This window comes from Heptranchias perlo, chromosome 24 (genome assembly GCF_035084215.1).
Source record: "Heptranchias perlo isolate sHepPer1 chromosome 24, sHepPer1.hap1, whole genome shotgun sequence".
Lineage (NCBI taxonomy): Eukaryota > Metazoa > Chordata > Chondrichthyes > Hexanchiformes > Hexanchidae > Heptranchias > Heptranchias perlo.
Window position 1 is genome coordinate 9,365,683 of NC_090348.1, and position 24,353 is coordinate 9,390,035.

The 24,353-nt window shown below is 43.1% G+C and overlaps 1 protein-coding gene across 1 annotated transcript in view; it reads right to left on the minus strand.

The window, feature by feature from the left end:
- Positions 1–24,353, minus strand: part of LOC137341467 (solute carrier organic anion transporter family member 1C1-like) — a 42,841-nt gene that overhangs the window by 15,017 nt on the left and 3,471 nt on the right. The window contains exons 5-10 of the mRNA XM_068004570.1: positions 24,172–24,318; positions 23,968–24,066; positions 20,674–20,916; positions 16,231–16,395; positions 5,715–5,910; positions 3,275–3,440 (exon numbers count right to left, since the gene is read on the minus strand). Coding sequence (XP_067860671.1) covers positions 3,275–3,440; positions 5,715–5,910; positions 16,231–16,395; positions 20,674–20,916; positions 23,968–24,066; positions 24,172–24,318 — 1,016 coding nt within the window. The remainder of the gene's footprint in view (positions 1–3,274; positions 3,441–5,714; positions 5,911–16,230; positions 16,396–20,673; positions 20,917–23,967; positions 24,067–24,171; positions 24,319–24,353) is intronic.

Below are 24,353 nucleotides of genomic sequence, written 5' to 3' on the forward strand. Positions count from 1 at the left end.
TGACTTGTGCCTTGTAGATGGTGGAAAGGCAATGTCCATCACCAAGAATGGCTCGGTTGTACCACCACTGATCAAGATGGCTGAGTCCCAAAGGACATAGCTGCCAGACTGGACTTGTGGCAGATGGTGAGAGAACCAACATGAGGGAATAACCTATCTGACCTCGTCCTCACCAATCTACCTGTCGCAGATGCGTCTGTCCATGACGGCACTGGTAGGAGTGACCACCGCGCAGGCCTTGTGAAGACTAAGTCCCATCTTCACACTGAGGACACCCTTCATTGTGCCCTGTGGCACTACCACCATGCTAAGTGAGAAAGAATAAGAACAGATCTAGCAGCTCAAAACTGGGCATCCATGAGGTGCTGTGGGCCATCAGCAGCAGCAGAATTGTATTCCACCATAACATGTAACCTCATGGCCAGGGATATCTCTCACTCCTCCATCACCATCATGCCGGATGACCAACCCTGGTTCATTGAGGAGTGTAGAGGAGCATGCCGGGAGCAGCACCAGGCGTACCTGAAAATGAGGTGCCAACCTGATGAAGCTACAACACAGGACTCCATGCATGCTAAACAGCGGAAGGAACATGCTATAGGCCGAGCTAAGCGATCCCACAACCAACGGATCAGATCAAAGCTCTGTATTCTGCCACATCCAGTCATGAATGGTGGTGGACAATTAAACAACTAACGGGAGGAGGAGGCTCCATGAACATCCCCATCCTCAACGATGACAGAGCTCAGCAAATGAGCGCAAATGAGAAGGCATTTGCAACCATCTTCTGCCAGAAGTGCCGAGTGGATGATCCATCTCGGCCTCCTCCTGAGGTTCTCAACATCACAGATGCCAGGCTTCAGCCAATTCGATTCACTCCAGGTGATATCACAAAAACGGCTGAGTGCACTGGACACAGCAAAGGCTATGGGCCCCGACAACATCCCGGCTGTAGTGCTGAAGGCCTGTGCTCCAGAACTAGCCGCGTCTCCAGCCAAACTGTTCCAGTACAGCTACAACACTGGCATCCACCTGACAATGTGGAAAATTGCCCTGATATGTCCTGTCCACGAAAAGCAGGACAAATCCAACCCAGCCAATTATCGCCCTATCAGCCTTCTCTTGATCATGAGCAAAGTGACGGAAGGACTCGTCAACAATACTATCAAGCGGCACTCAGCTCCAGACATCATTACAGCCTTGGTCCAAACATAGGCACAAGAGCTGAATTCCAGAGGTGATGAGAGTTACTGCCCTTGACTTCAAAGCAGCATTTGACTGAGAGTGGCATCAAGGAATCCAAATTAAACTGTAGTGACTGAAGTTCGGGGGAAACTCTCCAGCTGGAGCCATATGTGGCATAAAGGAAGATGGTTGTGGTCATTGGAATCCAATCATTTCAGCCTAAGGAGTTCCTTAGGGCAGCATCCTAGGCCCAACTATCTTCAGCTGTTTCATCAATGATCTGCCCTCCATCATAAGGTCAGAAGTGGGGCTGTTCGCTGATGATTGTACAGTGTTCAGCTACTTTTGCAATTCCTCCGCACGCTGCAAGACCTGGACAACATCCAGGCTTGGGCCGATAAGTGGCAAGTAACATTCGCACCACACAAATGCCAGGCAATGACCATCTCCAACAATAGAGAGCCTAACCACCTCCCCATCACATTTAATGGTATTACCATCACTGAAACCTCCACCATCAGCATCCTGGGGGTCACCATTGATCAGAATCTCAACTGGAGCAGCCATATAGAGCAACTAGAGCAGGTCAGAGGCTGGGTATTCTGCGGTAAGTGGCTCACCTCCTGACTCCTCAAAGCCTCTCCGCCACCCACAAGGCACAAATCAGGAGTCTGATGGAATACTCTTCTCTTGTGCAGCTCCAACACACAAGAAGCTTGACACCATCCAGGACAAAGCAGTCCGCTTGATGGGCACCCCATCACCAGCTTAAACATCCACTCCCTCTACCATCGGCATACAGGATGCACTGCAGCAATTCACCAAGACTTCTTCTGCAGCATCTCCCAAACCCGCAATCTTCATCACCTAGAAGGACATGGGAAGCTGGTGCATGGGAAATCCATCACCTCCAAGTCATGCACCGTCCCGACTTGGACATATATCGGTTGTTCCTTCATCGCCCTGGAACTCCCTACCTAACAGCATTGTGGGAGCACCTTCACCACACGGATTGCAGCGGTTCAAGAAGAAGGCTCATCACCACTTTCTCTAGGCAACTAGGGATGGGCAATAAATGCCGGCCTTGCCAGCAATGCCCTTATCCCGAGAATACATTTTTTTCTAATGGCCTACTACTTCTAAAATATCTTCATTACTTCTTTTTGGTGCTCCATTACTAACAGGATCCTAGATAAATTCAGATACAATATGGTTTTATGAAGCAATTCAGTCAAATATGCTTGATACCTTCTTGGATACACAACAACCTCCTTGGACATCCATATATAGCAGTATAAGATAATTGGCAGTAATCCTCATCGTTTACTGTGGCACTTTTGTTCAACTCAGAGAGCCTCTTGCATCTATTCTTCCACAGGGCAGTGGATGGTAGCCTCTGAACTCACCCTCTGTAGAATCATCGCTCCATGTCTGCCTATGTTTATTAGTTGTAAGGAATCTTACAACACCAGGTTATAGTCCAACAGTTTTATTTGTAAATCACAAGCTTGTGATTTTCAAATAAAACTGTTGGACTATAACCTGGTGTTGTAAGATTCCTTACATTTGTCCACCCCAGTCCATCATCGGCATCTCCACATTATGTTTATTAGTTGTTTGCTCTTCAGCCCTGAAGAAGGGGTTTCATCTTTCCCTCACACAATAATTTCAGCAGATAAAGATATAGTCTGTTTACAGAAAGCTCACTGAATGAAGTTGCACATTCTTGCAAGTGTGAGAAAAATTAACTTCCATTTAACACACTCCTGTGTATTAAGGGGAACTTCATCCCTCAGTGTTCATTTAAACTCTATCTTATTAAAGCCAGGGATTAACTTTCCTTTGATCAATACCCTGACACTCACAGTTTGTTTTTCCAAATGCTGAAGTTACTACTCTTCTTTAACATATCAAAAAAATTTATAAAGACCTGAAGTGGTGACGTTTCATTTTACTTTTAAAGAATAAATCTATGCATTTTCATTTTGGCCTTCTAGAATCCAGTCACAAATAGTTTCCATTACTTCGCAAACTAATTCTTGGAATGAACCTACAGTTATCTTATCAAATGGATACAATATATTCTCACCATCTTTATCCCTGTTCCATTCGATGATCGGCAACCAGCAAGACAAGGAGAAACATATGTCATCCCGTTTTCAGCACAAACAGGTTCCCACTGTGTCCTCGAGCACATGCAGCCAGCATTACATTCGGAGAATAAACTGCGCTCCTCATGTGAGCTCTGTGTTATCCTGAAATACATTGGGGAGAAAAGTATCCTACATTGTGCTAATATATTCAAAGGTTCTAAACTTGATGAGAAATAAGTACAGCAAACCTATTGACTGAGAATTGAGCAAAATAGCAAGGTTCCAAATCGTCACCATATTTATTCAATATGTTACAAAAGAATGCAATGGGGGAACATGTTTAAATGTCACTTGTGGGTGGACCATCCAACAGTTGATGATTTGCAGATGATGCAGATCTTAGAGGTAATGGTGTCTTGTTGCACGCCAGTAGTGCACAGAAAATGAAGAACATTAGTCATGACATGAAATTTGATCAGAAGACAGAAATCAGATTAGATTTCTACATTTCTGTAGTTCTGACAAGGGGTCCATACTGAAATGTTAACTTGTCTGTTCTCTCCAAGACTTGATTATTCCAATGTTCCCCTGGCCAGCCTCACATCTTCCACCCTCCATAAACTTAAGCTCATCCAAAACTCTGCTGTTCATATCCTAACTCGAACCAATTCACCCCTGTGCTCGCTGACCTACATTGGCTCCTGCTCCACCAATGCCTCGATTTTAAAATTCTCATCCTTGTTTTCAAATCCCTCCATGCCCTCCCCCATCTCTGTAACCTCCTCCAGCCCTACAACCCTCTTAGAACTCTGTGTTCCTCCAACTCTGCCCTCTTATGCACCCCCCACTTCCTTTGCCCTGCCATTAGTGGCAGTGCCTTCAGCCCTCTAGGTCCTAAACTCTGAACTTCCCTCTCCACCTCTCACTCCTCCTTTAAGACGCTCCTTAAAACCTACCTCTTTGACCAATCTTTTGGTCAGCTGACCTATTTGTCATCTTTGGCTCATTGGCAGTGTTTGGCTGATTACGCTCCTGTGAAGCCCCTTGGGATGTTTTCCTACATTAAAGGTACTATATAAATGCAAGTTGTTGTTGTGTCACCTGCTGAGTGTTTCCAGCATTTGCTGTTCTTGTTTCTACAAAACGTGACCTAGATCACTGGTACTGTCAGTTGTAAAGTATGAAAGTGAAACATGCTTAGTAATAAAAATGAAAACGACCCCAAGAGTAATGGTAAGTAATAGCAGCGTGATAATGCCTTATGAAAGATACCTACTCCATCGAGAGCACAGAGATTATATAAAAGAAATATTTAGAAAATGAGAAAGAACCATCTCTTTACTCAAATCCATCCAGGACCTCAGCATTGCTCCTTTATCGGAGCACACCATTCACACAGGATTCAAGAAGTTTGTGACCTCATAAGCAATCTTTCTTTCACCTTTAACCTTCAACCTTCAACCTCTCTCTTTCTCTGACTATCACAACCTTTCTTGTTCCCCCTTTTAAATTAACTCTGGCCAATCCTCCAGTAAATATGCCCCCTCGTTCCTGCTAAGCTGAAAACACCTGCACAAAACACTCTACTTCTTCCCTGCATCCTCACAGTGTTATCACCAAGACCATTGCACTGCCTCGCTGTCTAACTCATTCTTGCCCAGTACTTCAAATCTGTGGAACCTCTTACTTCTCCCATTATTCCTCCCTCCTACAATCTACAGCCATCTTCTGTGTCAGTCATGGCTCAGTGGTCACACTCTTGCCTCTGAGTCAGAAGGTTGTGGGTTCAAGCCCCATTCCACAGACTTGAGCACAAAATCTAGGCTGAAACTCCAGTGCCGTACTGAGAGAGTGCTGCACTCTCAGAGGTGCCATCTTTCAAATGGCAAGTTAAACCGAGGACCTGTCTGCCCTCTCAGGTGGACTTAAAAAATCCATGGCATTATTTCAAAGAAAAGCAGGGGAGTTATCCCTGATGTCCTGGCAAATATTTATCCCTCAACCAACATCACTAAAAAACTGATTATCTGGCCGTTATCACTTTGCTGTTTGTGGGAGCTTGCTGTTTGTAAATTGGCTGCTGTGTTTCCTACATTACAACAGTGACTACACTTCGAAAGTACTTCATTTTCTGTCAAGTGCTTTGGGATGAAAGGCGCTGTATAAATTCTTTTTTTCTTAAAGCAAGCTTGCTGTCATCTTGCTACTAATTCTTTCTACTTTATTCGACTTCGGTGGAGTCTTGCACTATAGGCCTTGGCCATTCACCATGGTTACTGATTAATTTTAAAAAAACAATGGACAATGAGTACTGAATACCGACACACGCACGTAACATGCCAAAAGGCACAGACCATACACACATGTGTGCACACACACTCACATGGACTGGGACTGCCTTGCCCTTGTTTTAATTTTATCTGGAAAAATACATACCCTTCATAGGAGATTGTCAAGCCCATCACTGGGGCTCTTTTGCAACCCATTGCAAAAAATAAGATGAGAAGCATCCACGCAGCAAAAGAACCCCCGATGGAGAACTTAGCTGCTTGAATCACATTTAACTTGAATGTTTTCATCACAACCCCTCCGCAGAAAATCCCAATCGCCACAGGAGGAACACTGACAATTCCTGGGAAAAGATGCGCAATGTTAGTACCGTATTACTCCAATCATTACAGTTTCTTTCCCGTGGTTTTGTTTCCTTACACTATTCCTTGAAAAATTGATTTCTCAGAGCCCGATCGGTTGCCAAATATCAGTGACTGCGACGTTTAGAAGGGATAGAAAATAACGGTTGGGGTTTCTTTGCTTTTGCGGTCGGTAGCCCACCATCATCCACCCTGTGAAGTCAATTGATGAAAGATCGTGGGTTAACAAACACAGAAGCTGAGGGCCATTGACTGCATCAACTGAGAGGAAGTTAATGTTCTAATACTCCTTTATATATTGTATTGTCGTTAAATTCCAACTATCACTCCGTTTGGGTTGTACACTTTCTGTGATATGAACAATAGCAGCCAAATCAATCACATGCCATCATTATTCCATTCAGCGCCGTTACATTGAGATTCGCAATTTACTCCAACAGGACTATTCCTGCTTACTGCCTATTCATCCGGTAATTGTGTTCTCAATTGCTTTTCACGTGATAATCATTATAGCTATAGGACACTTTGGATTTTTGACCCACTTTGCACTCGTTTGTTCAACATTTATTGCGTTTCACACATCTCGATAGTTTGAAATATTTTATCAAAACCCATTGACCACATGTCAATATCTTCACTAACTGACCATTCAGTTGACAGTTGACAACAGGGTGTCTTTTGTTTCCATCACAAATTTTGATAGGTTGGACGATTTGAATCTAGTCTGCTCATTGAAAATGGCAGCGCTCCATGCTCTGATTGGAGTATTGTGCACAGCTCTGGTCTCCATATTATAAAAAGGATGTAGAGGTACTGGGGAAGGTGCAAAAAGGATTTGCAAGGATGATACCAGAACTGAGAGGTTATAACTATTAGGAAAGACTGAAGAGGCTGCGGCTCTTTTCTTTAGAGAAGGGGCCAGAATATGCTGTAGCCGGTGAACGAGCCGTTAGTCAGACTCGCCCTCGCCCGTTTAATCTCCATGAGATCTTGCACTGGAAGTTGCTGGAAGTGGGAGATGGAAACAGTGTGGGTGCCCCCGACAGGACATCTGGGATCTGTGTGAACAGGGCAAGCAACTGTGTATCTCTTTAACCAATCAGATTTAAGGATTGTGATACGTGCAGCGCAGCGTCTGAACCAGGAATAGTGAATTCAATGTCAAATCAGGTACAGAAAGCGAAATAAAGAGAGGGAAAGAAAGATTAGATTAAGAGAGGGAGAGAAAAAAGAAAAAGTAAAAAAAAGTAAATTAATTTTTTTAAAATCTCGAACAATTAAAAGCTGAAGGAATGAGACTCCACAGTTGTAATATTAATTTTCAGTGCTAGAGAGGTTGTTTGGCAATAATTAAGACTTATCTCACCATTATAAATGATACTTAGACTGAAATGGACAAGCCCTAACTTTCTGTTTAGTCCGTATCTACTGTGCAAGTACGGGAACTTCAGGCCATTCAATGCATTTGAATGGTGAGTCAGAGAGCGAGATGCTGTTTTCACAAAGCTGACAGCAGAACGGCGCATCTCGGACGGCAACTTCCGGATTTTCGTGTTTAACCGCGCATCTGCCCTCGCCTGAAGTTGCTGTGCGATTTGCCCATAAATAACGGTTAGAGCCGTTAGCCTCGCCGTTATTTTGACAGGAAAATCTGGGCCAAGATGTTTTCACTTGTGGGGTAGACCAAAACTAGTGGCCATAAAAATAAGATAGTCACCAATAAATGCAATAGGGAATTCTGGAGAAACTTCTTCACCAAAAGAGTAGTAGATTTAAAGTGATTGGTAGAAGGATTAGAGCAGGAATGAGGAAATTTATTTTCACCCAGAGGTTGGTGGGGACCTGAGAGGGTGGTAGAGGCAGAAACCCTCAACTCATTTAAAAAATACCTGGATGTGCACCTGAAGAGTCGTGACCTGCAGGGCTATGGACCAAATGTGGGAAAGTGGGATTAGGCTGGGTGGCTCGTTTCTCAGCCAGTGTGGACACGATGGGCCGAATGGCCTCCTTCTGTGCTGTAAATTTTCTATGATTCCATGATTCTATGAAAGTAGAATTTGATACCACAAGGAATAGTTGAGGCGAATAGGAGAAGCTAGATAAACACATGAGGGATAAAGGAATAGAAGGGTATGCTGATAGGGATAGATGAAGAGGGGTGGGAGGAGGCTAGAGTGGAGCATAAATGTTGGCATAGGCCAGTTGGGCCAAATGGCCAGTTTCTGTGCTGTACTTCCTATGTAAATCTATGCAAGACTCTGAGTGCTTTCAGAATGCACAAGCTCAGATTCTCCCCACTCTTAACACCAGCCTCAGCAGTGTAAAGTCAGCACTAAGGCTCTGAAGAGTGGGAAGGAATGAGCAATGACGATTTTCTCCCTCATTTTATATCACTTCCACTCGGGCCTTACGATGTGCCCAAGGTGGTCTTGTCGAAAACCAGCAGGAGGGTCATTTTAATCTGGTGCCGCGCAGTACAAGTATCTGCTCACGGCAGGCAGCATCTGTACTTTCATCTTTTACCTCACATCCCCTGCTGAGAACAGTGTCTAAGAACGTTAAAAGTATAAAAGGAGTGCAGACTTCTCTTAAAGCTGCACTCCCCAATTTCGACAATCTGTATTTCGAGTTGGAAAATGTATTATTTTAGAAGTTATGTTCCAAGGAGTAATTTTTTGCTTGGATGGTGGATCTTTGCTAAGGGTTATTTAACGTGCAGTTTGCACCTCTTTCCTTTCAATTTAATTTAAAATGCCAGCATTGGGCTTTCCTATGGGAATCCCACTGTACTTATATTTCTTGGAGGAAGAAGAGGAAGAATGAAGCCAGGATGCCTGGCAGGTCAGATATCGCAAACACATTTACCACACCATCAACTACCCTCCAAGCTGACAGAGGCGATAGTACCTCAATTTACCTGAGGAACAGTGCATCAGAAGGCAACAGCTTCAGTACAGAGGTGACAACAGAGCTGTATCACATACTTCAATCAGACGTCCAGCCATGGTCCACCATTGCCAGTGACATGAAGATCACCACTGCCCTCAATTTCTCCATGTCCGTATCTTTCCAGGCCCCCACTGAGGATGTCACACAAATCTGCCATTCATAGGTGTATGCTAGGTCCAACTTGATCCCAGTGTGCAAGCAATTATCTGCCCCATACAATAGCCAAGCAGACCCTGCCCAATATTGACCGTATCTAAAGTCCCATTTATCTCCTTCCTTCCTTCTGATAACCATCATGCAAGGCAATAGGAAGAATATTCTTTGCTTAAGTTCTACTAAATATTTATTCCCTGGGTTGTGTGCATGGCCTTACTGCCACGCATCACCGTGCTATCTGACTTATGTGTCCTTGAGTCTAATCTGCTGCTCCTTCTACATGCAGCCCCAGTGGCTGATGCCAGTGAGGTGGCTGAGTGCACAGTTTAAGGCTCTTGGGACTGAGGTCTTGAGCTACTGGCTATGTCCATGGATGTAGGGGTTGCCTGGTCCTGTGCACTTTCTGACATATGGTGAGTGAGTGGGAGAGTCCGGCCGTGGAACTGTGCAGAAAGACTGCGCCTTCATTCTACCGAGCTCCAGCCATGTCCCTTCTGCTGGTCCCTGGGGTGCACCGTGCCCGCTGACCTGCGTGGCGCAAACCTAATGGTACCAATGAAAACTGTGAAGCACTTGGTGATGCATTTCTCAATCTAAACTGCCAGCATATGTAAACCAGGTGAGAGAATGGTTGTTTAATGGAGGCCAAGGCAGGCCTGTGTCTGAGGGGTCCCCACTACAGATGTCTCTGGAATTGCCACACAATCCAGAATGGACTATAACATATTGAACAGAACCATCATCCTTATACAGAGGAAGCCTGAGGACTCATATATAGTGCCCTTTAGCTACTCCACATTGATGGCCGCAGTGTTCATTGACTGTATCATACTTGTAATAGGTGTCAGCCATGGCTCAGTGGTAGCACTCTCGACTGTGAAGTCTGAAGCTTGTGGGTTCAAGCCCCACTTCAGAGACTTGAACACAAAATCTAGGCTGGCATCCAATGCAATACTGTGGGAGTGCAGCACTATCTCAGGTGCTATCTTTTGGATGAGATGTTAAACCAAGAACTCATCTGCCCTCTCAGGTGGACATATAAGATCCCATGGCACTATTTAGAATAAGAAGTAGGGAAGTTCTCCCCGGTGTCCTGGCCAATATTTATCCCACAACCAACACCACTAAAAGAGATTATTTGGTGATTATCACATTGCTGTTTGTGGGATCTTATTGTGTACAAATTGGCTGCTGCATTTTCCTACATTATAACGGTGACTACACTTCAAAAGTACTTCATTGGCTGTAAAACGCTTTGCGACGTCCTGAGGTCATGAGGACACTAGACAAATGCAAGTCCTTCTTTCTTTTTCTTTCTTTCTGTGCTCAGAAAGCATCCTTGTTGAATCTTCATCACTTGGCTCCTCAGCTAAGGGATGACTTGAGCTGCCCCTTCAGATTGCAGGTTCCTGCACCTCCTCTGCATCCATCATCAACCCCACCATCTCCCCTCTCGCCTGTGCTTTGAGAATCACCAGAGGCACCCTGAAAATTTCCCTAAATAAATCTCCAGAGTGGACATATCTGATCTGGTGCTTAGGCAGGTGCGGTTCAGTTGCACTGCCTGCTGTGAAGTGTTTGAGAGGTTTGGGGTGTGGTTTGTTGAGATTGTTCCTGTTGTACGTCTAGAGAAAAAAAATAAGAAGATACATTGCAATGGTTGAATTGCATGCAAAGTGAGTTCCGTTAGAATTTAGCACACATTCTTGTGCTTGAATGCATGCATTGGTAGCAATGAGTGAGCAGATTGAGTGAGATTAAAGAGCATGATAAAAATGGTACTGTTCCTCTGCTTGAGGGTGGGGCCTCTAACTTCCCCATCACCCCAACCCTTCTACACATCCCATGCCAAGTAGCTACAAAGTAGTCTCTTCAACTGAGGTCGCGTGGCCCTCATCCCTTACATATCTGGGTACTCAGCGGTTATGCACAGCATTGTGCTGCAATGACAATTCCCTCCAAACCCCTCAACCTCCACCATCTAGAAGGACAAGGGCAGCAGGTGTATGGGAACACCATCACCTACAAGGTCCAAGTCATACTCCATCCTGACTTGGACATATATTGGCCATTCCTTCATTATCGCTGGGTCAAAATCCTGCAACTCCCTACTTAATAGCATTGTGGAAGTACCTTCACCACACGGAATGCAACAGTTCAAGACTCACCATCACCTTCTCAAGGGCAACTATGGATGGGCAAGAAAATGCCGGTCTTGCCAGTGATGGCCAGATCCGCAAGAATAATTTTAAAAAGGAGAAAGCAGAGGTAAGAAGTTCATACTGTTAGAAGATGATACTGGAATAAGTTAGGGTAATTGTACAAGCAGTGATAGAAGTGATTATATAAATATGCAGCTACATTGATAGGGAAGGAAAGTAGAGTGCAAGGTTCTGACCAAATGCAGAATTATAGGCAGCTACTGAGGGTTTCAAGGGTTCCCTGTGGCTAAGGGAACATACATGTTAAACAGTAATATGAGTGACAGATAGGGTGAGAGACTTGAAACAATGCATCGTGCCATGCATACTTTGCTACCATACTTTAGAGAATAAAATTATTCTTGGACTTACCTTTTTAGATCTTGTGAGATCTTTTAACTTCTTTCTGACTTGCAATCACATGTTGTTCTCAGTGTTGTGTTGCCACTTCCTGCCAGGCATTTTGCATGATACATCTGTTAGACCTATGCCCTTATGTTCCAAAGACTGTCGCCCTCCTGATCAAGCAGCACCTTCATGGTAGCAGCTGTAAAGCTTTGGGCAACCTCATCTGTTTTCATGCTCCTTAACATCTTGATGATAAGGTGAAACAAGATTGCCTCCACAAGCATTAAGACTCAGCTGCAGATACTGATAGCTTGTAGCATACCAGATTTTCTGCTCATAAGTTTGTGAGTTCCCAATGCAGTTGCTGCATATGCCAGCAGCTCAATGTTAATGAGGCAGGCCATGGAGGTCTGAATGTGGCCTGCCTGGAAGCAAATCATCGGGCCTAAAGCCCACAATGCCCACTTCCTCCACAGTTCACACCAGGGACAGAAAATCTACCTCTCAGCATTCGTCGCTGTATTATCTATAAGCTAGCTGTTCCATAAGAGGTAGAATGTTATGAAGGAGAGTTGAAGAGATGTGGAGAACTAAAGAACAATGGCCCTAAAATTCCATGAGGCTCTCCCAGTCTCCTGTCGGAATTCCAGCAGAACACTCTAAAAATGGTGATGACACTGCGTAACCCGTTAGGCTGGGTTTCCGCCCCTTTTCTGGGGGATCTGCTGGGACCATAGCAGGAGACGGGAGAAAACGCCATGGAATTTCGATTACAGAACTACAATCACTTGTGTTAGCAAGTCAAAAACTCTGAAGATGTTGCACTGCTTCAGGAATCAGTGGAAATATGTCTTACAGTCAGGAATTAAATAAATAAAACCACAAAGTTATTTTTCAATAACTTACAACTGATTCCGAGTATTTTCTACTAGATTTCGGACACAGGTCCCAGAGGCAACAGCCACTACAAAGGCAACAGCCAGCCCGTCAAGCTAGTTTTAAGAGTCCATGCATTGACATTTCTTTACACTCCTCAAACATAACAGAAGTACGTACGCAGAACTTGGCCTTGGGAGATTAAATGCCTAGGGTAGATCTATGGAAAGCTACATTGTACATTATCTGTGGAAGGAATGGCAGCCAATTTGCCCTCAGCAAGGTCCCACAAACAGCAAATGAGATACAAGACCAGATAATATGGATAAAAGTGTTGTTGGTTGAGGGATAAATGTTGACCGGGACACCAGGAGAACTCCCCTGCTCTTCTTCAAATAGTGCCATGGGATCTTTAAGATCCAACTGAGAGGGCAGATGGGGCCTCAGTTCTATGTCTCATCCAAAAGACGGCACCTCCAACGGTGTGAAACTCCCTCAGTCCTGCACTGAAGTGTCAGCCTAGATTAGGTGCTCAAGTCTTTGGAATGGGGCTTGAACCTACAAACTTCTGACTCAGAGACAAGAGTGCTATCACTGAGCCAAGGCTAGCACATATGCACTTTAAAGTAGTGCAGACTTAAAGCTGCACTACCCATTTTGACAATCTGAATTTTGAAGTGGAAGCTGCATTATTTTAGATGTTATGCTTCAAGGAATAATTTTTTGTTTGGTGGTTTGGATCCCTTTGCCCAACATTGGTGGCAGGGCCTTCAGTCTGGCTCCTACCCTCTGAAATTCATTCCCTGAAACTTTATGCCTCTTCAACTCTCTATCCTTCTCTAAAAACCTTCACAAAACTAATTTCTTTGACCAAGCGTTAGGTCACCCTTCCTAATTGCTCCCCTCCTGGCTCGGAATCCTTATGCCTTTTGATGAAACATCTTGGGAGTTCTTTACATTTAAGATGTTATATAAATGCACATTATTATTGCTGTTATGTATTGTAAACTTCTGTTTGAAAGGACTGCTGCAGGGACCCATTCTAATTCTTTTCTCTTTTCCTATAGATTCTTATCAACACAAGGATAGAAGCGAAAGTACAACACATCGCATTTTGTGCCAAAACTACACCAGCATCAGCACAGATCCTAGCAGTCCATGGAATCTAGGTAATGAGTTTGAAGAAGGAACAATAGGTGATGCACCACTTTCAAGCGAAGGGGAGCTAGGGAAGGCGGCAGGAGAGCAACAGGAAAGGGCAGGTCGGGCTGAAAGCCAAAGTGTTTCTTCGCTATATGGGGAAGGGATTGAGTGTGCATTCAGAAGGGAGTTTTTAAAAAAATTCATTCTCGGAATGTGGGCGTCACCGGCAAGGCCGGCATTTATTGCCCAGATCAGGTTGTCCTGAGAAGGCGGTGGTGAGCTGTGTTCCTGAAAAATGATTTTTGATACAACTGAGTGGCTTGCTGGGCCACTTCAGCAGGCAGTTAAGAGTCAACCATGTTGGTGTGGGACTGGAGTCACAAACAGGCCAAACTGGGTAAGAAGGGTAGGTTTTCTTCCCTATAGTGAACCAGTTGGGTTTTTACTGTTAGATTGCACAGTGCCATACAGGGTCAGCAAGAGAAGCCTGGTGTAGGAATTAAGGCACGTCACTGATGTAAATATCGGTGTTAGTTAGAAAGAGCCATGGAACAGTAACAAACAACGAGGGGGGCTGGGGTTGGTGAAAGGTGGCAGCTTAGCTTCAGTAGCAGGCTTTCTGCTGCACATTCTTTGGAGAGAAAACTCATGTATTTCATTTCCATTGGAAATTTTGTTTTTGGGTGCAAAATGGGCGGACAGTATACTAATTTAGCAGTGGGACAGGTTACACCCAATCTAGGCAGGCATTGGTCCCACTGCTAAATTTGTGGGGCTCATTTTTTAGGCGGCCTGGGAGGAAGCTTCAAACAGGCATTAAACCCCAACAATATGTAAAACAGGGGGCTTAGCAACTGTTGAAGAACACCATCAAGAAATCTGTTGCTAATGAGCAGGGCAGGTGTTGGAATAAGGTTCCGCCCCTTGCACAGACGACCGGGAACTCTCAGAGTTGATGGAGCCCCGACGTAGACAGGTCCCTAAACCTTCTCTGGTGGGTTCCGCTAGCATACTGTCCAGCAGAACGCTTGTGGCCAAGAAGTTGAGCAAGAGCTCTACTTAACATAACAATGTAATTGAAGTTAGGCTTATGGCTTACTTAAAGTGCAGCATCTTCTTGTCTAGCAAATCCCAAGGTTCCAAAATTCAGAGCGGTGCGAATTGGACGAAGTATTGACCATCAGTGGACCCAATGCTACAATTTTAAATCCTCAGACCTAATCCCTGATTTTCCCCTCTCTCCAAACAGAATATTCTTCACTCGTTAAAGTATCTGCTTAAGGACCACTCAACTGTACAGGAACAAGGCAGTGCCAGCAGCATCATGTTGTTTGTGAGTATGCCTGCTCATTCGACATCAGAGGGCACTCTTTTTTCGATTGCCTAACAGCTTCATAGAACATACGTATTCCAGGCATCTGATTGCAATGCCTGCATTTTAAAAAAAAAACTCTATGATTGCACTGCTGTGAGTCATACTTAACAGTTTTGCTCAATAATTTAATAAGGAATGTGAATAAAGCCTTACTCATTAATGGACAAGAGCCCTGAAATCGTGAGTCTCCACTCCTGGTATGGAGTCTCGCGCAATAGGAGTGCAGATTGGAAAACCGAGCATGGGGCTTAGAGTCAGCCGTGGCTTAGTGGCAGTATGCTTGCCTCTGAGTCAGAAGATTGTAGGTTCAAAGTCCCACACAAGGTACTTGAGTATGTAATCTAAGCTGACACTGCTGTGCAGTACTGAGGGAGTACTACACTGTTGGAGAGTGCCTCCTTCAGATGAAAAGTTAAACCAAGACCCTGTCTGCCTTCTCAGGCAGGTGTAAAAGATCTGATGGCATTATTTTGAACAAGAGCAGGGGCGTTCTCTCTGATGTCCTGGCCAATATTTATCCCTCAACAAATATCACTAAAAGAGGTTATCAGGTCATTATCACATTGCTGTTTGTGGGACTTTGCTGTGGGCAAATTGGCTGCTCTGTTTCTTACATTACAACAATGATTACACTTCAAAAGTCATTAATTGGCTGTAAAGTGCTTTGGGATGTCCTGAGGTCGTGAAAGGCGCTATATAAATGCAAGACATTCAGTTCATTGCAATACCCGATTTCCTGGCTGTTAAAGTTCTCAATTGCGAGTATCGCAAATCGGGTTCACTGACTTCTTGCGCCCGATTCCTCGATCCGATCGCAAAGAGTAGATTTTCGTCTTTACGGCATGGACATCAAGCATCACTTGGGCGGAACGCAGAAAGAAAACTCTGGTAGTGAGGACCGTTTACTAGAAACAGAAGCTGCCTGATTTCCTCTCCGTTGAAATTAGTGGTAGGAAAATCCGGCATACGAACATTAGGAACAGGAGTAGGCCATTCAGCCCCTCGCGCCTGTTCCACCATTCAATTAGAGCCTCTATGCCAGATTTTCTTTTCTGCCCAGCTGATGCACAAGACCCAGGTGGGAATAATGAAAATTTACCCCCCAATACATCGGCAGCTGACCCTTGTGATTTTGAAGCTAATTACTTTTTTTATTAAATGAACATTTTTTTAAACAGCACTATCAAAGTCCAAGCTTCCCAACAGGTAAAGCTGAACAGAACAAAATAAATCAACAAATACAAAGTACAAACCTACTAAAAGATTGGCTCTTGATGCTGTCTGGCCATAATGCTGCTCAATAAACTTGGGTCTGAAAATTAACATCCCCATAATACTGCTGACTTGAAGGACACTTTGCAGCAGAATCAAAAAATAGATTGGGTTGCATATCAGGCTTTTCACAGATGGCAAGAAATCTGAAAATAATAAAATGAAAGTTTTACATAAAAATAAAAATAAATTTTTATAGGAAAATTGCAGTATATTTTTATTTCTGTACTGATGACATGGAAACAAAATACCTTTTTACTGGAGAAAAAATATTGTATATAAGAAACTAAAAGATAAAACAAAAGAGTGAGGATTTTAAACATGGCATGTTAAGGTCTAGAATATTTTCAGTTAAACTGGAAATTTGTATTTGAGTTTTCGCTTTTCATTACTACCCAAGTGAAGAGATATTAGCAACCAAAAAAAATGAAATGTTTTTATCTTTTGAAATGGCTGATGAGCTGCAGTAGGGTTTGAAAAATAATGTAAATATCTCCTCTATTTTATTCATAATTTTTATATAATGTTTAATTGAATATAATTTAAAATAAGAACATGGCGTGGACAAAAACGTCGCTTACACAGAAGATCCAAGAAAGATGACTGCGATGGTTTGGGCATGTTTCAAGAATGGAAACAGCTAGAATACCTTTCATGTCCCTGCACACAGAGGTCCATTGAACAAGAAGCCGAGGAAGACCAAGGAAGTGCTGGATAGACAATGTCAAGAGTTACTTGTCACAGAAAGGGATACAGGTGACTGACACGGCCAGGGCTGGTTCAGAACTGACAACAGTGGAGTGAATTAGTTTGGCCCCATCGTCGTTACTGAGCTGACAGATGGGAATTCAGTGGTAGTAGTAGCAGTAATAGAAGTAGTAATAGTAGGAGTAGTAGTAGTAATAGAAGTAGTAATACATTGAGTTACATTGAAACTACAGCACAGAAACAGGCCATTCATCCCAACTGGTCTGTGCCGGCGTTTATGCTCCACATGAGCCTCCTCCCTCCCTACTTCATCGAACCCTATCAGCATATCCTTCTATTCCTTTCTCCCTCATATGCTCATCTAGCTTCCCCTTAAATACATCTATGCTATTTGCTTCAACTACTCCATGTGGTAGCGAGTTCCATAACCACTCTTTGGGTAAAGAAGTTTGTCCTGAATTCCTTGTTGGATTTATTAATGACTATTTTACATTTATGACCTCTAGTTTTGGATTCCCCCACAAGTGGAAACATTTTCTCTACGTCTACCCTATCATTATCTTAAAGACCTCTATCAGGTCACCCCTGAGCCTTCTCTTTTCTAGAGAAAAGAGCCCCAGCCTGTTCAGCCTTTCCTGATAAGTATACCCTCGCATTCTGGTATCATCCTTGTGAATCTTTTTTGTACCATCTCCACTGCCTCTGTATCCTTTTTATAATATGGAGACCAGAAATGTGCACAATACTCCAAGTGTGGTCTAACCAAGGTTCTATACAAGTTTAACATAACTTTGCTTTTCAATTCTATCCTAGAAATGAACCCAAGTGCTTGATTTGCATTTTTTTATGGCCTTATTAACCTGCTTTACTACTTTTAATGATTTGTGACCTGTACCCCTAGATCCCTTTGCTCCTCGATCCCATTTAGACTCTTATTATCCAAGCAGTAAGTGGCCTCCTTATTCTTCCTACCAAAATTTTGAAATTGTACTTCTAGTTCCTGAGTCCAAATCGTTAATGTAAATTGTGAACAACAGTGGTCCCAGCACCGATCCCTGTGGTACATTTTCCCACCTTTTGCCAGTATGAGTAGCTACCCTTAACCCCTACTCTCTGTTTTCTGATTTTTGTAGCCAACTTGCTATCCATTCTGCTACCAGTCCCCTGACTCCACATGCTCTCTCCTTAGTCATAATGTTTACTATGTGGTACCTTATCAAAGGCCTTTTGAAAATCCAAATATATTACATTACTGCATTACCCTTGTCTACTCTTTCTGTTACTTCTCCAAATAATTCAATAAGGTTGGTCAAGCATGATTTTCCCTTCTGAAATCCATGCTGACTATTCTTTATTATATTTTCATTCTCTGGATATCTTTCGATTACATCTTTGAATAAAGATTCCATTATCTTTCCTGCCATCGATGTTAAACTAGCTGCTCTATAGTTCCCTGAACGTTTTCTATCTCTCTTTTTAAATATAGGAATTACATTAGCTGTTTGCCAGTTCTCTGGCACTATTCCCTTTTCTAGTGAAACAGTGCCTCTGCTGTCTCTTCCCTTACTTCTTTAAATATTCGTGGATGCAATCCATCCGGACTGGGGTCTTATGCTTCCTTAGTTTGATTAGTTTATCAATTATCTCCCCTCTTTCTATCTTAAATGTTTTTTTGATCTCTTCTTCTAATGTTATGTAACTATTCAATATTTCTGCCATTAACGGTAGTAGCAAACAATATTTAAAGTTGATTATCAGAATCAACGCACCTCTGTCATGTAGAAAAACAACACAAAACCTTTTACAAAGGAGAAAAATGAATGCCGAGCATCAATGGGGAAGTTAGAAGAGGTGACCAAATGCACGGTTGACCAAACAGGTTTTGAGAAAGTATTTGAAAGTGGGAAAAAGTAAAAGAGAGCCAGCTCAAATTAATCTATGGAAACCTCAAATTTACTGATCTTTAATATACTGGTATTGAATGAATATGTCAGGAAAAAAATCAAGTTACCATGTAGCACAAATATATAGAAGGCCTGTGTTACACAGGTCTATCCCACAGTCACCACACTGTATAGAAGGCCTGTGTTATACAGGTCTATCCCACAGTCACCACACTGTATAGAAGACCTGTGTTATACAGGTCTATCCCACAGTCACCACACTGTATAGAAGGCCTGTGTTATACAGGTCTATCCCACAGTCACCACACTGTATAGAAGACCTGTGTTATACAGGTCTATCCCACAGTCACCACACTGTATAGAAGGCCTGTGTTATACAGGTCTATCCCACAGTCAGTACCAACAGTCATCGCTACTGTTAGGTCTAGTTTGGGAGTGGGAAGAAAAGTTGCAAATTACCTAGTCTACAGTCAAGGCCACAGTTAATCCTCATTAGAAAATTGGAGCTCCAATTCATCTCCTTTGGACAATATTCTGCTATTTCCTCCCTTTAAAGAGGTTTTGATCCAAGTACTTGCTTAAAAACTGTTTAAACTTCAAATTTCTTCCAGTTCTGACAAAAGGTCATCGACCTGAAACATTAACTCTGTTTCACTCTCCACAGATGCTGCCTGACTTGCTGAGTATTTCCAGCATTTTCTGCTTTTATTTCAGATTTCCAGCATCCGCAGTATTTTGCTTTTGATTGAGAGTTACTCGAATTGATTTGCCTCCAATGGACTTTTCTACTCCAATGTCTTTCAATCCAGACGATTTTTGAATGAAATTGTTTGGAGTATCAAATCGTATCCTTGTACTGATGTCAAATGGCACTTAATAAAAATTTAACGGTGGAACATTTCAGATCTTTTGTGGCATCTGAGATGACAGCATTAACCTTCCACTAAAACAGAAAGATTGCTGTTACACTTGGCCTCAACCGAGAGAGCATTAAATTCTGTCCACTGACTGGAAGAACAAGGGGGTAGGCTGCAACCCTGAGGGCAGTAGATTGTTAGCATCAAGACATAAATAAATAGATTGTGGAGGAACTTGAGTCACACAAGGTTACTACGGCAAAATAATCACTTGTTGTCTTCTTCCCTATAAACTTCAGCTATCATAAAGTTCCTTTTAGTTTATGATTATAATAATGGGCCATAGCACTCACTGGGATCCTAACCATAGCACGTCATCTGTAACATATTAAAAATCTTGCATATAACGTGCATTTCCTGCTAGGGTCTCGCTCCGTGTCACACTTTAGATGCTATATTTTAGTGTGTCTTCTGTCTCACTGTGAGCAATGCCATGGGAGATCTACCAGTAGGTAGGAAGTTGAAAGAAAACACCTTATCACATCCTCAGGACGTCCCAAAGTCCTCATCAAGCAACAATAATAGCCAGAGCAGTTCACCAGCTTATCTCAACAAAAAAAAGACTTCAGATACATATAATCTGAACAAATTATTAATCCTGCTAAATCAAAAGCAAAATACTGCAGATGCCGGAAATCTGAAATAAAAACAGAAAATGCTGGAGAAGCTCAGCAAGTCCACCAGCATCTGTGGAGAAAGAAACAGAGTTAACGTTTCAGGTTGATGACCTTTCATCAGAACTCTGACGAACTGTTCTGACGAAGGGTCTTCGACCTGAAACGTTAACTCTGTTTCTTTCTCCACAGATGTGGCCTGACTTGCTGTGTATTTCCAGCATTTTCTGTTTTTATTATTAAATCCTGCTGTTTTCTTTAATGAACAAACAGCGACTTGCCTTTTGCCACTGATGAAAGCTTGGATGACCGAGGAGAAGTGTGGCTAGGCCCACTATAGTCCTCTTCCTCTGCCCGTTTCATGGACCTGCATAGTCTTTTCTTTCCTTTTCCCTCTATAGGCATGGTTTTAGGAAAGAAAAATAATGGTATTGCAGCAAGAATGGATATCACTCCGGCCAGTAAAAAGCCAAGCCACCAGGCACCGACCCATCGAGTATCCTTTGGAGTAATTGTTAGACTGCCTGGGAAAACAGATGCACATTTATAGTGAAACACAGAATCACAGAAAGCAGTTAGGTTTCTATCTGGTGAGTTGCCAACTTCCTCAGACAAAGAAAGAATAAAATTACTCAATGTGACTTGCCTCCCACAGACATTTCTGCTCCCTATCATGCTGCATGGCTTTGAATCACAAATACATATTTTTATTTCTGAACACCAGCAGGTTTTAATCCGGCAGGTTTTCGAATTAAATTGTTTGGGCTGTCTGTCTGTATCCCTGTCACGATGTCAAATACCATTTAAGATTTTGGTTTGGCTTTGTTTTGTTTGTGCATTACAACAATAGCTGGCATTTGAATACGTGTTAAACCCACATTAATAGAATCATTTTGCTTTGTCTGACAGCAGCATCAAGCACTCTGTGTGGTACTGTCAAATAATTTAAACTGGACACATATTCCCATTTGAAAAGACCGTTCTGTGTACAGATACTGTCCGCAGTGCACAGTTTATTGTTTTTTTGTGGGGGGGGGGTGCGTACTTTACCTTATTTTTATAAAAGCTCTCTTTAGCATCTCGGCACAATGTACCTCTTGATATCCCTGCCAGACAACCACAGTGCAAATAAACACGGAGAGGCCAATTAAGGCCTCTTGTGAGTTCACAGCAGGTTGCTTTATATCATCTTCATTTGAATACTTTTTTCCTCCATGTTCTGCCTCTTTCCTGGCTTGGAGGAAGGCAGCTTAACTTGGGTATCAGAGAAAGGCCTACACCTGTGGCACTACAGAATGGAACCCCCCCACTTCCTTCATTTTCCTCTCGCTCTATCCAGGGAAGAATTTGGCCTGTGCCCAACGCCTTATCAAATGTTGTGGTTGGAGATTGGTAGGGAACTCGAGGCACAAGCCTATCTCTTACCATTTTGTGGCACAGCACCGTGCAAAACGATGGCCAGTTATTCCAACACGGCAGCTCCGATGCTATTTTTGTTTGTTTGCTTTGCCGCAAATAGAAGTCATGCAAAGTCCAAATAGAACATGCTCTACAATGAACGCTCTTAAACATACATTTCTGTCGGCTGTGGAATAGACAGTCAGTCAGGCTTAGGAGGAGCCTCAGACGGGGCTAGATGCAACTGTGTAGGTTTGGCAACTCTGGTTGGACGTAGCAAGTATTGTATTCACAGGATTTCAGAAAATGTGACCTCCTTCGACCTCCTGAGGCCAGCCTATTTAAATACTAGTCGCAAGGTTCTGACCCATGTGGGGACTGGCCCTGGGTGCTCACCAACTGCAGGAGTACTGTTGCCTGCCTCAGCAACAGTTGTTAAAGGGCTACTGCTGCTGTTTAAAGGGACAAATGGTTTTCATTTAAAAAAAAATTCATTCTCATGATATGGGCATTGCTAGCAAGGCTGACATTTATTGCCCATCCCTAGTTGCCCTTGAGAAAGTGGTGGTGAGCCTTCTCCTGGAACCATTGCAGTCCATGTAGTGAAGGTACTCCCACAGTGCTGTTAGGTAGGGAGTTCCAGGATTTTGACCCAGCGACGCAGGACACCCACGAAATCTGTTGCTGCAAATCTTTCAATTCCATTCAGCCATATGGAGGAAAGAAAGAGGAGGCAAAAGAACCAGAGAGGAGATGAAGTTATTTTTGTTGTGCAGCGTGTTGCTATGTTCTGGAATGCACTGCCTGAAATGGCGGTGGAAGCAGATTCAATAGCAACTTTCAAAAAGGAGTTGGATATATATCTGAAAAGGAAATATCTGCAGGGCTATTGGGGAAAGAGTGGGGGGAGTGGGACTAATTGGATAGCTCTTTCAAAGAGCCGTCGCAGGCACGATGAGCCAAATGGCCTCCTTCTGTGCTGTATGATTCTATGATAGTAGAACTGAACTGCTGGAGTAGGAAAGGAAATTTGAAGAAGATGCCCAGCAGTTGAGTTTCCCCCACTCCTTTCCTCCATATGGCTAAATGAATTTGCAAGATTAGCAGCAACAGATTTTGTGACTGCCCAAATGATGCTCACCTGCCCTTTAATTGACCGCACTAGGCCTTTAACAGAGAGAGCTTTCCACAACGCAAGGGAGGAGGTGGAAACAAATGAGGCAAAAAGGTTGACAGCGATAGGATACCTCCCAATATAAGATTATTCAGTGTTTATCTGCACAGAGTAAAGGAGCAGGGTCTGCATGTATAGCTCGCCTGAGGTTGCATACAAGGCACAGAATGTGCCAACATACATGCAAGCCAAACTTAACGTGGGACAATCTTTGTAGTGGCAATGGAAGTCTGGAACTATGGTTGCAGTTACATCTGTAAGGATGTGCCCACAAAGCTCCCAGAAATCCGAAAATGAAGAGAAAAGCGGAAAAGTGCGATAAAAATGCAGGAATCATAACTCCGAGAAGCAAAATGCCAGCAAGAAACACTCCAGCACATCTTTAAGAACACACCTCAAAGGGTGTTATGTGCGTGCTCAGCAACACTCATTTTATATGGGATGAGGCATCACATAGCACATTCCTGGAGAGAAATCTAGGAAATCACACCTTCAGGTCATTTAAACTCATTTGTGTGCTTTTGTGGCCCTTAATGAAGCTTTCACTCATTTCAGGCTAGATTTTGTTTTTACCCACTTATGGTCAATCGGCGGAGACTCCCGCCTTTGTGCAAGAGCTTTGCTGCATAGACAGCTTGTTCTGTTGGAAAATTGTGCTTTCCGTGCATTGGGTAAGGAATGAAACGACCTTCTTGCCCAATTTCCTGGTTGCTGCTCACCCAGTCTGTATCGTCATAGAATTACAAAGGATCTACAGCACAGAAACAGGCCATTCGGCCCAACAGGTCTATGCCGGTGTTTACGCCCAACATCAACCTCCTCCCACTCTAATTAATTCTTCCCAACCTGCCCCCATATCCCTTTGTTCCCTTTTCCCTTGTGCATGCATCAAACCTCCTCTTAAATGTAGAAAACCGTCCCTCTTTTAGATTTAGTAGCCAAGGCTTTTACATTTAGAAATCAAGTTAGCTGTCAAACTTTAGAAAAGTCTCATGGTCCTTACCTGAGGAAACAAATCCAATATCCACAAACAGCGTGGCACAAAATGATCCCAGCACAAAGCCAAATGTTGGTCCCAAAAATCCTAATGTGTACATACATCCTAAAATAGAACAGGATTGTTTAGTTAGAAGCCAATCAATGCACTACTATACCTTGCATCTAAAAGTACTGTTTGTAACGATTCATTCGGAAAATCCATAGTCACCCAGATAGAAGGCAAAGTTTTCCCGTTTGGCATGATCATCGAGATAAGAGACACCCAAAGGAAGAACTGGTGTTTCACCAATTCCACGCAAGAGATTTCCAAGGAATACGTATATCCACAGGGCAGATTTGACTGTGTTTTCACAACCTGAGACAACAACATACATACTTCATCCAGGTAAA